A 19,023-nucleotide genomic window follows, 5' to 3' on the forward strand; every position below is an offset into this window, starting at 1 on the left:
CCCCATTGACATGTATATCATCTCCCAGAGTTCCACATCAAAGCAGGGAGGAGGGGGTGACAGATTAAAATAGAAGGAGCCTTAAATGGAGGCCTGAGTATTGTAAGTGAATATGAAAGGGGGAGATTAAGGAGGCAAAACCAGTCCAGGTTAGATGAATGGGGTGTAGATGGGTTCGGGACAGGAGCTCCGAGGGAGTCAGCTGCATTTGAAAAGGTGCAGATGGGACGGTGGTGTGGGTTTAATGGGGGTGAAATGACCACAGCACTGACCACAGCACTGACCAGCAGCTCTGTGGTGAGGCTTTATTCCCACTGCTTCTTAAATACAACCACGCAGAACGTGGTACCTGGTACCTGTTGAATGTATATACTGTAATGTCGGGCTTGGCAGTAACTAAATTATATTGTTTATAGTTTCACTTTCCCTGAGTCATACTGAGACGTTCTGATATTTCCCAAAATTCAGTTGAGCGAATACAAGCAAATAGAAAAACTTACAACATAAGTTTTTGTTTGACATGTTTTTAGTTTTCTCAAAAGTAATTAATTAATGTGACACTGCAATAAAATGTTTCAATATGTAATAATGCATCGTTTTGCCAATTATTTTATATATACTGATATTTAAAAAAGGAAACATTAATACTAAGATACTGACTTAAACTACACTGACCATCAGTAACTGTTATGTACCTACACACTATAGTACAGACTGTTACGCTTCATTATTTCATTTGTCAAATAACAGGATTCAAATATGACTGACTCTGACGATAAGTAGTAAAGATAAACATTAATGCTGCAGGTCAATTTCCCATTAATTTTACGATAGCAAAATTAATTATTTACAGGATCAAACAATAAGGATTGTCTAACAGTCCAGGGCCAGTAAATGTCAGACATGTAAGTGTAATCAGCCAGATCATTTGCCTGATCAGGCCACTGCTCTGAAAAGTTTTTAAAAAACAATTCAAGACTTCGCTCTGCTCCGTCTGTTTCTGTCTGTCCTTGTGCAAATGGAGCGTGCCGACACAGACTCAGGCCGGCACGCTTGTTTACTTCATAGATGAAATGGGAGTCATTCCTAAAACAGCATATGAGTTGAAACCAGGGCACAAAATCATCACAGCCAACAGCCAAATGCCGGTAAAATTTTTAAGTGGCAGGTTATTTGCTTCATTCACCAGCCCCAGAAAATCAAAGGTAATCTATGAGTGACTAATAAAATTTGAACATTCATTAGCCATTTGTGCGATGGAACATGCAGCTGAGTTGAGGATGAGGATTCAATACACAGGATACTCAGGTTTTGTCATAAGTACTCAATAAAGTCTGATAAGTCGGGACTGTTTAGGGACCAATAACTATCAGAAACAGACACTTTACAGCCAAAATCTGCCAGTGGAGCCACTTATACATATTCACAGTATATATTAACATATACTGTGTAAACTTTTGTGTGAAATTTTAATCAGGGACAGTAGGAATTTTGTGTGGGCTACTAGATTCTTGACCCACTTGCCCACCTGGAGAATGTCAATGGAAACATGAACCTCCACATCAAGAGTCACTGAAACAGGGAGCAGGCACATTTCAGCTCTTCACTGTACTGTTGCACCATCCCTTTGCAAAGCAATGAGAGGTCCCACTGTCATCACGTGTCAGGATGACTTGTGAAACTACATTGCAAACATGTCTCTGCACTGATGTCTGAAAGTGTACCACTTGTACATTCCTCTCAAAGGGATTTTTTTTTTGAATTGGGGTTGTATGAGGCACCCATTCAGAGTCTGTGTATTCTTACAGTAGATGGCAGAGGGCATTTCCTGAGTTCGGAGAGGCAGCAGCAGAGTACTGGTGTGGGAAGCTAAGCAGTGTTTAAAGAGTTAGTTTGGATTCATCAAAGTCATACAATCACACAAACTAACAGTATGAGGCAGTGGAAGACGAGCAACTCCTGTGTTCTGTGAGGTAAAACTCTGATTTATCCAAAGAAGAGAGCAATATTTGGCTTAAATAATGGCGGTTTCCTGACAGAAAAGGCTGTCTGACAACAAGATGGCAGTGAAAATATTCTAATTATAGCATACACTTAAACTGATACAGATTTGTTATGTGGTTTAAATACATTTTGTTGCTGACCCTGTCCAAAGCATTACATTGCTTCACTTTCCTGCTCATACTCTCTGCTTCTCCACACCCGGGGCATGTCGACTGACATCTACTGTAGGTTATACACTGACTATGGATAAAGTACCTCACACAATCCCACTTAAAATAATCCAAACTATCCCTTTAAGTTCCTGTACTGCACTCTAATTACATATGAGCAGGTATTTCATCATCTTCTATTATTTTTAAATGTTGTGCAAGATGCAAAGATGGATGAATGCTGGAAGGTGGGAATTCTCTGACACTGCATGATTTTGTCCGTTTCTCAAAAAGTCTGCAGCTCTTGAGGCTCAAAGCAAATTAAATCAAATAAACATATACACATGGAGCTACAGTAGCTTAGCTAAAATGTGCTTACCAATGCTAAATACTATATAGTATTGAAGATATTCAGTTAAGTGTGTTGATTATGGTAAAGTCTACTCATCAGCCTCGCTGTAAAAGCTTCAATGTAAATTTCTGAATCTGGATTTTCAGGAATAGTTCCTGTCAGCCGCACTGGCAAATAAACAATCATCATTTAAAGGGAAATGTTTTCGTTTTAACTCACTCTGTGTAGTTAAATAGCACAAGCAGTTGGTGAATTCTGAATCTGTGTCTTGTATCTCGGCCAAAGCACATGGAAAGTTTCCCAGATAGACACCAGAGGGCTTGTCAACCACAGCAGCGACTTGCACTTTAAGTGCCAATAATGGCCACTAAGTCTGTACCTTCCTGTACTATTGAGGGACATGTAACAGTAAGAGTGATCTAAGCTGACCTGCTCATCTTCCCTGAAATGACACCTGTGTACCTTCACCTGCATTAGGTGACTGCAGCAGGCCTCAATCCAGACAGCAAGAGGCAGATGATGTCAAAGAATGAGATTAAGCTCCCCTTCACAGATTTTGTAATACTTCATTCCATGCAAATGGGTGAAAATAATGAATTTTAACTTCAATTTCCACAGTAACTGGCTGTAAACTCTTTATAAATTCAATCGTAACTGTGTTTATTCTGCATCAGGTTTAATTGGTAAGTATAAAACCTTCTTATTATCCATGTATGAATGAATAATCTGATTACATCGCAAATTAAAATCTAATTACACACATCTTATACCCCTTGTACTGTAATCACTGTATAACCCAGAAACACTTTATTTATTTATTCAACATGTTTCAGCCAAGTAAAAATTTGTTTTATGGGTATTTTGACAAGATAATTCATCACATAGCAGTTGTATCATCATCAGATGCTGCAAATGTTTTAGAAAAATGAATTCAGGTTATGATGGTTTTGCATTTTTTCTACTGCCAGGGATTGTGTTGTGGAAAACATGGTAATTGAATCGATGATGAGAAACTAACTATAAACAATAGGTGAAATCACAGTTAAATAAAGAGGGTTTTTTTAAGTCAAAGAGGCAACACGTAAAGCTTGTTCCTAAAGAGCTTTAATCAGGCAGCGCAATCTGCTGAGCGCCTGGTGAGTAAACACTCAGTGTGCAGCCAATTTCTGTAATTGATCCCATTAGGTTTGCGAAGCTGTGGATTAAACATTATAGAACAAGATGTCTGTGGAACTGCGCTGTCAGAGTTAAACCACGCTCAGTCATCTCTGATCTCTAAACTCATGCTGGTTATCTGCTCTTTAAACTCTGAGCTGCCTTCCACTGGAAATACTGGCTCATGGATTTAAGGTTTACCTACGACCTTTTCTTCAGGCCTTTTAACAGATCTTTGAATGTCCAATCAAAATCGATTTAAAGGTCCAGTTCTAGATTTATGGGCAGAATATGGCAGAAATGGAATATAATATTTACAAGTATTTTTCATTAATGTATAATCACCTGATAATAAGAGTTGTTGTGTTTTGTAAACTTACAATGAGCCCTTTATATCTATAGAGGATGCAGGTACTCTTCCATGGAGGCAGCCATGTTGCATCACCGTGTTTCTACAATATCCCAGAACAGACAAACCAAATACTGACTCTAGATACAGCCTTTTGCGTTTTTGGCAGGTCTAGCAGCCACCATAGATTCTCCTATATGCTTGGAAAGGGAGGATGAGGTGAAACGTTTGCAGTCTGCAAGCTCACTGCTAGTAGCTACTAAATCCTTCACACTGGTCCTTCAGGTTTGCTCAGTCATGCCCCCCTTAGTTACTGTTGTTTCACCTGGCAAGTGTTCATTTCCCCACATAATGCTGTTTACAGTGGTAACCATGACACAGGGCCCAACAAAAAGGATTGCCTGCTTGCCCAGGGAAGGTGAAAAAAAAAAACAGACAACAATCAATTTGTTCACTGATATAACAACTGTCTCTGATTTTTTTTTCTGATTTTAACAGCTGTAGCTAGCTAGCTGATTAAGCTAATTTTAACAATGTTTTAAGTAGCTCTGTTTGGCTGTATTTTGAATTATTCCAAGTGACTAGTTAGAAAACAAGAACCCCATAAGAGGTTCTCACGCAGCTGATGGCGACATATGATACTGTGCTAAAAGGCTGAGGCTAAAGTCATGCATGCATGCAGAACAAAGCTAGACAGACCTGCTGTGCCTAGTTACAGTTGCTAAGCTATGATGAAACAGTCGTTCAGGGCAGGGGTTTAGCAAATGGTTAAAACTGCTTCATCACTGTTAGCAAAGTGAAAATCAAGATTTATGGCATTAAATTATACACTTATCATTGCTCATTGCTTCTCACGGAAAAGAAATGAACACCTAATACTCCAAGGGAGCTGCTCACAAGCTAATTGTAGGACACTTGTTATCACAGGTGTATGAATGTGAGTGCATTCCAAGTAACATTAATAAAAACATCATTACCATCATCTCATCATCATCTCTACAGGAACTACAGAATACCTATATTTAATTCCCTGCAGACCTCACCTGTCTCCTCTCACGGCGGGACAGGGCATGTCCGTTCAGCACCCTCCACAACATTCGTCCAGCAATGGTGGTATCAATCCACAGCAGCCTGAAGCCGTGGTAGTAGTGCTTTATTTCATCTATAACCCGTTGTCTGAGCGTCCTTCTCACAGGTTCTGCGTCCAGCGTGGGGCTGTACACCGGCCCTCCTTCCTCCAGCTTCTTCTTCTTGTCCTTTAACGAACGCAGCGACTTCTCCACCTTGGAGTCGTCCCATCTCCTCCTCGAGGTGTGTATCCACCGAACACCAGGGATGTCCTGCGGCCGTGCTATCGTCCACTGGGGCCCCGTTGTGATCGCTGGGTTTAGTGAAGGAGAGGCCCCCAGCACAAAACCACAGTAGAGCCGCTGTGAGTCCGAGCTCTGGCAGGGGCCCACGTAGCCGTCTGACAAGGGGAGGGAAGGACCGTATGTGGAGACCTGGGACAAACTGCCGGGTCGGAGACCATCAAGTCTGAGGAGACAACAGGATGAAGAGCTTCAGAATACAAAATATAGACTGAGTCTCAGATAAAATAAGACGTACTGCTTCAAAATAAAATACTGACTTTAAAGACAAAATCCACACACCCAGTTGTGAGCAGTTTCATGTATGAACTACGTTCTTTCCAGTACTTTCTTTCTAGTTGAAAGGGAAAGTTAAAAAAAGCAATTCTGATAGGAAACTACTCACAACAATGTCTGTGGATTATCTTTAGTAACCAGGTCATGATTTTTGAAAGGAGGCATTGCTGTTGAGTTTTTCACTTGTGTGTCATCTGTTTCTCTTATATTCAAGAGAAGGCAGACATCTCTACGGACGATATCGTTAATATTCAGCAACACCAAAACTGTCTAGATGGATAAAGGACAGAGGAAAAATGTGTATTTTTGATTTTGGGGTGGACTGTCCCTTTAAGACAGTAGTTCTCAAACCGTGAGGCAAGCCTGATTGGTGGGGTGTAGAGTTGTCTGATGTTATTGTGCTAATGTTTATTTTGCTAAATTCATCCTTTTTTAGTAGTTGCTCCCTTTATCATTATTAATGATTGATTAAAAAAATGTGGGTGGGGGATGTGAACATTTTTCCTGCTTCTGCACGACAGTATGCCTAATTTAAGACAAGATGTGGGGAACAGAACGCCAATCTGGCTTGAACAGGGATTTATTTCTAATGTAAAAGCAGCCTCTAAGAAACTACAATGCTTTAAAGACCTCTGACACTCAAAATGTTATATAACACTGTCTGCTAGATCCTTATCTATCATATTATATAAGTCATCTTCAGATTTTGTAGGAACTGCAGACACTGTATGGGCCCAGCGCATGTAATTGGCTTACTTTTGACTGGAGAGTCTGAGTGCTGTGCAGTTGAAACAGGCACCATCTTGTAGTTTCCCTGAAAGGAAGAAAAAAAACATGAGCAGCTGTGTTCTGATAATAAGCCATTAGACAGAGAGGGACATAAACACACATAAGAGCATACTGTATTCAGGGATTACATGAACTGCTGCTGATGAGCAAATATCTGCTGGCTCTGGTGGGTCTCAGACAGTAATGGAACATGTTCTTTCTGAATTCACTGACCCAGCGATGACACCAGCAAAGACACACACACACACACACACACACACACACACACACACACACACACACACACACACACACACACACACACACACACACACAAGTGCTTTTAACTGGTTAAGACAGGATATAACGTGAAGTTACGCCTGATGTCTTTCACAACAGTTTCGGCAGGAATGTATAATGAAAGTGTTCTGCAAACTTAGACAGGACTTTTCACTGTTTCCAGGCTTTAAAGCCACACCTTTATCACATGGTAGCATGCAAAAGCTCGACCCAAAGGTTGATCAAGATAGCCTCAATTCAGTTGCCAAAATGTATATTATATTGAATAATCTTCTTGTGTGGTGGGATTTTTATTTGTCTATAACCTATTTAGAGATTATCTTAGCTACTTCTTTTTTAAAAATAGTTTGTAGTGTATATTATCTGTAAAGATCTCTACCAAACACATGAAGTGTATTCACGCTCTGTTAATACACTGATCTGTCTTGGAGGGCAGGATATTCACACCCTCTGTGAGGCCCCACAGAGGGGCTCCCAAACCCCTGAGGCCCACTGTCCGCTGTGACGTACATGCAGAGAGAGAGAGGGCGGAGTGGGGAGACACTTTAAACCAATCACGTCGGAGCACATGGCTAAGCCACGCCCTTGCTCTGGCGCTCACATGGCCGGCTGGAGTGAATCCAGCAAGGCCTGGTTGAACATGACAGGCCGTGGCCTGCAGCCAGGAGGACACAGAGTTTACTGGAACAGTGTCACCTTTGTGGCTCAACAGCCGGCAACTGTAGCACAGAAAGAAAACCCTGGAAATACAGTAGATTAGCTAACCCTCCACCATTCACCTGCACTGTACAAGCAGCTACACTCTGCTGCAGAGTTAACACTGTGGTTTTATCCCCTAAGGTTTTTTTTTACAGTTTTGGTTTCACATTCACGCCCTTGGATAGATATTTTTGTAACTGTGGTTGCACAGCTAATACACTTACTAATTACAATATGCTACTAATACTACAGTATTAAGTATAGCACAATTGTGTATGAAAATATTTCTTTATCATAGATCAAAATATTATTTGGACATTAGGACTGTCCTGTATAGCTTTTTTGAGCTACAAAACTTCAGCTGCAATTATTTGAAATTTTTCAAAATGACACCTGGCAAAAAACATCTTTATCACCATAGTAGACAGGGATGATATCTACTCCAATATTATATGGTCAATTATTTTCTTATTTTTATTTTATTATATAGGCTAAAAGGACTGCTAATGACTGCTGACTGATATTTTGCACATGCTTATATTTTATTTTTTTAAAGGAAAGCAGAAGCATTTAAGAAAAACAAATTTTATACAAACAAAAAATGCTGTTCACATCAGATTTATTATTTGATAAAGCATATTTTTTCACATTATTTTTCTTTGTTTTTTTAATATTGCGATAAATGTATCTTGAGTTTTTGGTAATGTTACATCCCTATCAAATACTAATTTTGGTGTTGGAACACCATGGCATCAAACGAAGCTTCAAAGCATTCAGTGCAGCCCTACTAGAAATACAGGATACTGTGTTTTCTCTTAATCATATGTACAAAAAGTCTACAGGTGAGGTGTGGTCTTCATCTGAAGCTTCCACGATGTGCTGCTTTTACACACAGACACAACCATTAAAATGGCTAAGTGTCATGCATTACGCCACGTTGGCATAAATACTAAACCTTGAGAACCTTAGTTGATTTTTTTTTAAACCAAGTCAGTTTTATTTATAGAGCCCAAAAACACAAATTTGCTCCCAAGGCCTTTATAATCTGTTCAGCACATGACACCCTCTATTCTTAGACCTTAGATATGGAAAAAGACAAGAAACACTTTAACAAAAAAAAAACACTAGAGCTCCCAGGAAGAGCAGCAGGCTTCCCACACATGCAATAAATGCCAGAATACTTATTTTAAAGGGTTAATTTTTATACAATTTAATTGTCAGCTTCTCTGGCAATGTGGTCACAGCATGCTATGTAGCCACAAAGCTGCAGAACACAGAGGAGATTGTGACTCATTCACAAAACCTCATTCAAGAGAAAGTAAAACTACAAATGATTACAGTTAATGCAAAGCTTCTGGCGACTAGTAACCACAGTAATATAAAACCAAGTACATTTATTAAACCTTGATTAGAGTAAACATCTTATGGTAAAAGTGACATGAGGACATAAATCAAATGCAATGCTCCCATCAAGTTTTTCTCATCTACTGAAGATTAATGTTCATAAAGGAAATCAGGTTTTGTAACCAACATAATATTGACATTATAGTTCTCTGTGCAGCTGAGGAGTTTATGTTTTCATGAATTTGGAGAGTGTTCCACACAAAAATACCTAGTAGTTAATGATTAGCACTTGCTAAAGCAAGAAACTGTATCTTGTATTATATGAAGCATGTCTACTGAACCTGCTGAACTTGGCTCTGATCCAAACTGCAGTGAAATTAGTTGGAATTCTGCACAACGTGGATGTTGATGACTGTAATACAGGACTTAAACAGAAACATCTCAATCTCTGTTGACATCTTAAGCATCACTGTTGCATTTTAAATTAATCTATAGGCAAGTATTAATTAGCCATTTTGAAGTTGGGTAGGACTTTGTTTAATATGTTTATGGCCTTGATTTGGTCTTGATCCCCTTTAAAGCTCATCTTGACTCAAACTAAACTAGGTCAGGCCTCGGGAGGTCATGACTAGGTCATGCTTTTACGTGCAGTGCAACAGCTAACTCAAACGTGACCCACAGCCTGCAGCTGTCTGACTGTGGTAAAACTGCAGTCTAATAACACTTCCTCATTCACTGTGTGAGACCAGCATATCACCCAACAGGCCTGGAGCGACCTCTTTGAAGTGCTCCTGTAATGAGCTTGAATAAAGACACATCGGTTGTTAAATTTAATCTCACCTTTTTCAAAACAGATGCAGCTGTCTTGTGCAAAAGCAACCCATATATGTGCAATATTTTAAGGTGTAACTGAATACCTAAGAACAACATATTGGAGCTAAAGTAAAATATCTGTTGTTTTACCCAAATTGTGAGCTCACATGTATACTGTAAGTCAGGACTGTTGGTATGGTGACATAATTCAATTATCAACTGGACAACTCCCATGACATTTGTTTCTTTTGGTGTACTGGTGGTGCTCTGAATCTAATGCAAATAGTTCAATGAGCTCTAAACCCAGGTCTAAACCTGGGCTATAAACCAATAATGATATGTATTGGAAAAACAGACACTTCATCAATAGCTATAAAAAAAAGTGTTCAATAAAATGTTCAAAGGTTTCACTTAAACATATTAAATGCAAACCACCATGAAAGCATATAATAAGCACACTTATTTCTTTTTATTTATTTGTGTAAATTTATTTATTAGCATCTGTTTTTCGTTGCTGAATTATTACCTGTATGCCTGGATATTCCCAATCTTTATTTAAAAACAGGTCATAAAAATCTATCAATATAAACTGAAATAAAACATTTTATTATGATACATTTTCCAGATATACATCTCAGTCACCCTACCTAGGTCTCTTTGGAAATGTTTAGCTACTTCACTTAACCTATATTCTTTATATATCTGTTCAGCTCCATAGTGGACTCTTGTAAACAAACCATAGCCTGGAAACAAACGTGACATGACTCAGAAGAAGCGTGTTTATTGGACAGAATGCTGGTGAGCCAAAGTCCAGACTGTGGTTTAGTGGCTCTCAAATGTCGAGCATCTTATTTCACAGTGCCCACATAATGTGACGTTTCTGGGTCGCCTCCAGTTGGACAACACTCTCACTAATACTGAGACTGAAACTCACATTTTTAAGGGTTCTCAGAAGTGTGTGAACTCAGTTTAAATGACAGCGGTTCCAGCTGGATAAACAACACAAAATGAGTAAACGCTTTAGGTAATCAAACGCACCGCTCTGTCCATATGTTGTTGCAGATGCTCCCTGACAAACCACTGAGTGCACCTACACAATGCATGTTGTGCTATCACTTAATCACAAGCGAAACTTTTTTGTGCCAGCTGTATTTCAATGAGGCTGTGTTATATAATGCTATAATCTTTACTACTTCTGACCCTACAACCTTTGATTGACGACAGCTACAGATCAATTCTGCAGAGACAGTATACTGGTCAATGTTCAACAGTCACAGCAGGACCTAAAGCCAAACAGGCAACTCAAGATTTTCCTCATTATCCTTATTTATTCTTAGTAAGTTGATTGTTACAACAGGGGCCACTTACAACCTCTGTGAAATCAGAGGTAAAATTTCCACAGATTGATTGTTATCAATTGTGAGATGTTCACAAGCAAGATATGATTTTATAATGTAAAATATTTCAACAAGAATAGGAGGCAGTGTCTCCTCGTCACACTACAGGTATGCAATAGCACTCATATCAGCACAGACATGAAAACAAAATGAGAAAATTAAGCTCAGTCTGTCTCAGGTGCAGTTATAAGAGGCTCTGACCTTTCCTCATGGAAGCAGTGCAATTTGTCTGATAATCTGGGCCTAAAGCCAAGAGCACAGTCTCAGTCCAGCCAGTGCAGACAGACGAATTCCCTTTATGACCCTCTCATCTATTTATAAGCATGGCTTTAATGCAACAACTAAACTACAGAGATAACAATGTTCTTCTGTAGAATTGTCCTCTAATGTCTTGAACACCACTCCCTGACAGCTGTGATATACAGCAGCTAACATACAACTCTTATCAAAATCATGTGGTGATATGAAATTACTGAGTTGGTCTGGAGCCATGTTCAGCACTCAGTTTGACCAGTGCCCAGTTCAGTCAGTCACTGGAGAGATAAGCTTGCAGAAAAAAAAACTGGGGACCTGGATAAAATAATTAGGTAGGCAATTAAGGTAGTGCTAACTACTAATATATTAGTTTTGGGAGTTAATAATACAATACGACTTTATATCATAATATTACTATGTATTGTGAAGCTGTGAATGTTCTTAAAACTTGCGTGAAAAACTGGCAAATAGCTAAAATAACCTACAGTTTTTTACCTAATCCAGTGTTTTAAATATCTGAAAAATTAAAGTAAGCTTTCATGTCATATACCAAGTGTGACAAAATGTCTGGCAGTTAATAAAATCATATCAGACTTGCTAGTATTGCAATACTTATTTTGATAATTATTTACTGTTGCAACACTAAATATCTGCTGCACAAATAGAAAGTGCTGGTTATTTTTCTCTGTATTATATAAAATTACAGTTACAAGTACAAAGTAGTATGCCAATACTGATATTATGGAGTAAAGAAATTCAGATATTGACATTGGACAATATTCTTCATACAGAATGTAGAATATATAAATAAACTCTGACTGTTCGCAACAATAAAAGTGGTTAATAGTATATACACAGAATGCTGCTATAAAGCTAACAAATAAAAACAGTCTGCATTATTATTTGTTAAGAAAATGGGGGGCATACTGGACAATACATACGCTGATAGCGATATACACTGATAAAGCTCTAACAGGCCGATATCAGACAAATAATGTCAGTCAACTGATATATTGTTCAGGCTCCACTTTGTGTGTGTTTATTTTGGCTGTTGGTCAAACAAATTAAGCAGAATTATGTAATACTTTGTCCTCCGATAGCTGGATAATACTGTAGAGCTGCACCAATTAGTCAATTAATTGATCAGTTTACAACTATTCTGTGAAATTACTATTTTGATAATCAATTCATCTTTTTTTTAAAGAAGAAAATGTCCGAAGTCTCTGATATCAGCTCTTAAATACGAGTATTTTCTGTGTCTTTACTCTTCTATCACAGTCACCTGAATATCTTTGTGTTTTGGACAAAACATGACATTTAAGGAAGTCATCTTGGCCTTTGAGAAACAACATTTTTCATCATGTTCTGACATTTTATGGACCAAACAACTAATAAATTAATCAAGAAAATGACTGTCAGATTAATCATTAGTTGTAGCCTTATAATACATACTGTAAAGGGAATACAGAGTTATCTTTGTGTGTTTTTGTCTGTCTGCCCAGGAGCTGCAAATGGTTGAAAGTATCTAGTAGAAAATCTGGTAAAAGTATCTCATCACATGGTCCCTGACATATAAATGTAATAAACTACCCTTTGACATTTTATAGCATTACTAGTGATCTATTGGTTAAATCAGGAGATGAGACAAATACTGCAACCAAAAGTGAAAGTCAGATGTTAGTAGCAGCCCTAGTTTGGAAAAATTCCCACAGTCCTCTGCTATTAGAACATACCCATTCTTGCAGTTCAGCATTGCTCAACCTTGTATAAGCAACATGAATACACAGACAACCACAACAACTGTGTTGCATTGTCATAAAACAAGCCACTTGATGAGATAAACGCACCATAGAACCAAAATACAACCTTATTCATTTAAAATTACACCATTTTTTTCCGCTCATGACACTATCTCCATGGTGCTGAATAAACAGAAGGGAACCTGTGTGCCATGACAACAAGCATCCTCTCAGACTGCAGCAGAGGGAGCGGACGCTCGCCAGCCAGAACAGACACCAGGCTGTCCTCAGATAACCTGATCCTGATTTGCTCCATATTGGATTTCCATCAGAAAGGCGTGGTGTCTCCAGCTCAACCATGTCTTAATATCAACAATTCACTGACAATCAAGACAAACTGTGCTTCATGATCGCAAAACAAGACATTTGGTTTAACCTTTGACTATACAGCAGTATATAGCCTTGTAGATATTATATCCACATTTTGGTTATCATTATAGAAATCCTTTTCTTTTTATGAGATTGTTTTGGTAGATTGCCCCAAATGTATAAATGTAAACTCTAAAAAATAATCTTTGAGATTTTATAATGACTCAGAAGGTGAGACACTGATACTGCAACCAAAAGTGAAAGTCAAGCACTAGTAGTTTGGAAAAGCAGAAAAATCCCGAAGTGCTCTGCAATTGCAACATCACCATTCCTGTGGTTCAACAAATCTTAAGGTATTTGGTCAAACATATTGTGATATTTGATTTTGGCCATACTGCCCAACCCTACTGTCATCCTTTTAATATCATAGCTGATGTCTTTGGAGTAATATTACAGCTGTGCTGAAAAGTACTGAAATCACTGAACATTGAAATCATCACCAACTTTTACATTGAAAACCTCTCAACAATTTGAAATGACATCATGGCCTTGGTGATGTCAGTGTTTTCATTGACAAAACAACCCCACATAGCTGCATCTGCATCTGGGAGACTGTTGCTAACTTTGGTTGATGCTGCACAGAATTTATTGTGAGTTTATCAAAGAACTGTACTCAAACATGGCTATCAGGATAATTAAAATTTTAAATGGTACTAGCGTACAAATCATCTGGAATTTGGGCGTGGTTTATTATGAAACCGATTATAGTTTAATCTCTTAACTCAACACCAGTCACCAGTTTAGTCAACATAATACACACACCTTGTAGTCGGCAGTTTCATGTAGGAACTATTTCCTTTCTAGGGTAGATTCTACCAGAACTACATTCCCTCTGTAGTACGATCTACCAGAACTTCTTTCTTTCTACTAGAAAGAAACTGCTCACAACGAGGTTTGTGGATTATCTTGAGAAACCAGGTTATGATTCCTGGAAAGAGACAGAGGTGTCAAATTTTCCAAATGTATTTTTGGAGCTTTGAGCACTATAAGTCCAGTGCCATTGGACAGTCAATATCTCCAAAACTTATCAACTCGCACCAAAACAGTCTAGAGGAATAAACAGCAATAAAGGTAAGAGGTAAAATATGTATTTTGATTTGGAGCTGAACTGTTCCTTTAAGGATGTCTCCTGCATGCTGAAAAACAGAATGGAAGCTGTCTGCCATGACAACCAGCATCCTCTCAGACTGCAGTGGAAGGAGGGGGTGCTCAGCAGCCTGAATGGCACCAGGTTGTCCTCAGATAACCTGATTCCTTAATTATGTTTTTGCTCCATATTGGATTCTCACCAGGAAGATGCGCAGCCTCGAGCTCAACCTTGTCTTAAAATCAACAATAAACAGCCGACTACGGTAAATTGTGCTGCATTGTCGCAAAACAAGGCATCTGAGTTAACTTGACGCGATCGGCAGCAAACCACAAAACCAAAGCATAGCCTCAGTCGTTGCGAATCCCACCATTTTTCCCTTCCTCTCAAAGCATCTTGCTTAGATAAGGATATCTTCTGAATAAACAGAGGGGAACCTGTCTGCCATTACAAAAGCATCCTCTCACACTGCAGTGGAATGGGGGCGCTCGCCAGCCTGCTTGTCCTCAGATAACCTGATTCTTGATGTTGTTTTGCTCCTTATTAAATTCACGTCAGAAAGGTGCGGTGCCTCCTGCTGCACAGTCTCACCAGGTGATGACGCTAAACCTCACATGCAATACAGCCTCGATGCAAAGTAATAACTGATTTGTGGCTTAAAATAATACATGATGAATAGTTTAAAGTGTGATGCTCAGTTATGTGCCGTCACCTTGAGTCATCAACCATCTTCCTGGAAACCCAAACAGAGCGCACCCAGTACCACCTGCCACAGTCAAGACTCATCTAGATGCTAACGTGACAAGTGAACTGTTAACTATTGACAAAATAAACACAGACAATTAAGTTCCACAGTAACAAACTGACATATAAACCTTACCTTTTCTGAATTCGTTCTTTAACGACCTGGACGTTTTCATTAAAGGTGCCCGAGACCTCGTAAACAGGATTAACGCCATGCGGAGGCTTTCGGTCTCAACTCGCTACCTTTAACAGTTACAGTAAGTTACAAAGCCAGCTAGCCGGTTAGCTAACTTAGCCGCTGCTTGTTTAGGACGTCGAAACGAACGGACCGCTGTCGAGTTACACAGAAACACCAAACTCCTTGTACGCTTTTAACGAGCTACGACTCATGTATAACTGTACATCGGAAAATTTAGCTCCATGTCATGCCCTTCCCTTCTCCGCGGATGACAGCTAGCCGAGCCAGGCTCCCCAGTGACGTCAATCTGCTATTGGTGTTTGTTAAGCAGCGCGTGATGTGAGAGGGGGAGAGACTTCCGGTACGTTTATAAAATAAAATCCCGTGTTTCCGAGTTGGAGTTGCAAAGTGGTTGTTGAGTTGCCTTTACTTGTCAAGGTTTTACTTGATTATTGTGGAAGAGAAGTACAGTATGGATTTGTTTTGAGACATGCGATAGAATACACAGGTTTTATTGCCATTGTACAGAAAACAGTGAAATTATCACCCCTGCTCTGAATCAGAGTAATGAAATAAAATAACACAAAAAGAGACACAATGAAACACACAGGAATAAAAACAAACTCAGCTAAATAATACTTGTAGGTTAAAAAAAGAATAATAAGTAAGGTAAACACTAAAACACTCAACACAGTGAAATACAACTACTAAACTAGAATAAGTTAAATGAAAAAAAAAAACTAATAAACTCATGATTAAAATATACATACAAGCAATAGGATATGTGTATTATTGCACTAGTATGAATATGATTAGACTATAGCACAAGAATAACTGTAATTACTGGAATAAGTGTAATATTGCACTAGTATGGATGTATATTACACAAGAATAGTGTAGTTACTGTTACCTAAATATTATTTTTTTAGTAGACCGCACACATTAACCTGAAGTGTGCATGCAACCACTAAGATGTATGAATATATCAAGCTAATACTTTTTATAATTTCTTCATTTAAAGTTTATTTTTCAGTGACAAGCACATAGCATGAACCAGTGTCACATACCACAGCATTTATAGCCTAAGTTAGTTTTAGTAAGTAGTTAACCTTTCCTTCTAAGGGCCTTTAAAATACACAAAATGCAATGGGAAGAGACATACAAAAAGACCAAACACAAATTAAAATTCAATAGGAATAAAAAATAAAACTCAATGATAAGAACCAGGTCATTCATGACTATTTGATCCTTGCTTGAAGACTGCTTTAACTTGAGATTAAAATGATCCCAGTTATCATCCATCCTCTACTTTTGTCCTATATTTTCTATTTTGTCAAGCAGCTTGTTTCACTGTGTTGTCTATGGGTCATATAGCACTTTGAAGATTTGTTAATGTGCTGTTTAGGAGATTAACATAAAATAAATCCAAGCAGTCTTTTCAGTGATACTGTGAAAGAAGTTCTGTACTGATCATGCAGCTATTCTTGTTTCCATATCAGTTTTTTTAAAATTCCCATTTAAATTGCATATCCTCAAGATGACTATAAATACTTCATTTAATTCATTTTCAATCTAGTGTACTGCTCCAGCACACATTATGATGGACGAGGGAGTAAAAATTAAATATGTGAAGGCAAAGCTTCAATAGACTAAACAATATAAGCAAAATTAACACTGGTACAGTATTATCAAAGTACATTAAATAAATCATTGTGACCAAACTGAGATTTTGCTTTATATCCTAATGTACCTATTGCATTCTGTCACGCTTGTCTTCAGTAAAAGTTAGGGTGTGTGATCCTCAAACCAGCAGGATGCTGTTGGTGTGAAAGTGAAAGAGCAGCATCTGCCCCTTCCTCATTACCGCCACTGAGACGCAACTCAGTGGCGCAACTGTGGCTGCAGAGCTGCTCAGTGGTCTGCAAAGAAGACTGTGGTTACACAAGGCAGCTTTCAGATGTGAATCTAACTGTGTGACTGTGAGCAAGAAAGCATCAGTGGAAAGCTTTCATTGATAAGTAAAGAACCTAAGCATACAAATAGGTCACCAATCCTGCAGTGAAGTGACAATAAAAAATTGTGTAAATGCACATTTTTGCATCTGTGCTGTTGTTCCTATGACCTCTAGTTTGAAAACAATTATTTAATTGCATGTCACCTTGCCTTGACGTCTGTTTCCCCATTTATTTGTATTTTTGTTGGGTTTTTTTTGTTTTTGTTTTTTTTTTTTTTACCTAACCCCATCAGCTTTGTTGAACATCAGCCCAACTTTAACACTAATCTCAACTGTTAAATCTGGAAATCCTAAACATAAACTGACAAAAAGCCTTACCCGAAACCAGAGGACAGCACCATGAGAAAGGTGAAAGAGATTTTAACTTCTCTCAGGTCTACACGTCAAAGATTAAACCAAATGTAATAATCAAAGCAACCAACATAATTCTTATTCTTAGTGTTTTGTGTAAATTTTCTAGAAATCCTTAAAGATTTCCACGTATTGTTGTTTCATCATTGTCTTTTATTTTGAAATGCAAACTTTTGCCGGAAGTCTGTTATGTAGTTTTATTATGTTTTACGCCCCCCAGCTTTGACTGTTGGTACTACAGGTTTGTGTTTGAATTTTCTGTACAGTAACTAAAGTGGAGCAAGGAGGCATCAGGGCCTGTGCTCTGCTGTAACCAGGTTATTGCTTTGAGAGGGAGAGAGGCATCAGTGAGCATTTAGTTCAGGGTTTGTTTGTCTTTTTTTATGATCTCCTGAGTGATGCATTTTTAGAGCAATGAAAGGACTCATGATAAAAGTCAATGTAGTGTTTTTGTCTTTTCTGCTTGTAAGAGAACAGGGGGACTGTATTTCTGGCCATTCTGTGGTTAAATATTAAATTTACTATGGATCAAAGCTGATACTCAACTACTCAGATTAAAATGTGATTATAGGATTTGACCTAAATTAACATGAGGGTTCTGGTCATTCACTTTTTTATCCACCAGCTAGAAAATATTGAAAATTTTACCAGTCCCTCAAAAGATAGATATATTGTTTTTTTGGACTGGTGAGTGAAGCAAATCTGCCAGTGACTTGCAAATTTCACCAGTAGTTGCCTGGTGACTGGAATTAATGATGTGCCCTGCTCTGGTTCTTTAGGGTCAGGGTCCAGGGCCAACACCACACTTCAGAGGATTACAAGCCATCCTGAGGGAGTACACTACAATTAGAAAAATATACCACCACCACTGTTACCAGTTGCCATTACTGCTTTAACACAGCCCAATTCAATTACTTTTTTAGAAGGCCAGTGTCAATGGGCTGTACATTTACATTTCCTATGTATGACCTGTAAAGTTAGGAATTCAAATGTGTAAAACAATTCACCTTTTTATTATTTGTCTTCACTTTAACAAATAATGCACCTTTGTTATCCCAGATTACACGTAATTGTTGTTTTAATAAACACAATATTTGAACATAATTATTTCATCAAATTTGACTGCCCTAAATTCCCTCTGTTTAAACAACCTAAAACTTTTCAAAATATTAAGTGTTTTTGTGCTTAACAACAAACATAACCTATTGAATGGGATAATTTTCTTACTGCTAAAATGATAATCTCCCAAT

General features: G+C 38.3%; 1 protein-coding gene across 5 annotated transcripts in view; it reads right to left on the minus strand.

The window, feature by feature from the left end:
• Positions 1-15,714, minus strand: part of letm1 (leucine zipper-EF-hand containing transmembrane protein 1) — a 30,264-nt gene extending 14,550 nt beyond the window's left edge. For all 5 annotated transcript variants that reach the window (XM_084742224.1, XM_084742221.1, XM_084742223.1 and 2 more), the window contains exons 1-3: positions 15,367-15,714; positions 6,412-6,469; positions 5,053-5,545 (exon numbers count right to left, since the gene is read on the minus strand). In XM_084742224.1, coding sequence (XP_084598350.1) covers positions 5,053-5,545; positions 6,412-6,469; positions 15,367-15,445 — 630 coding nt within the window. In that variant the 5' untranslated portion in view covers positions 15,446-15,714. The remainder of the gene's footprint in view (positions 1-5,052; positions 5,546-6,411; positions 6,470-15,366) is intronic.
• Positions 15,715-19,023: the final 3,309 nt, after the last annotated feature.

Source organism: Lutjanus erythropterus, chromosome 18, assembly GCF_056507025.1.
Source record: "Lutjanus erythropterus isolate fLutEry1 chromosome 18, fLutEry1.hap2, whole genome shotgun sequence".
Lineage (NCBI taxonomy): Eukaryota > Metazoa > Chordata > Actinopteri > Lutjaniformes > Lutjanidae > Lutjanus > Lutjanus erythropterus.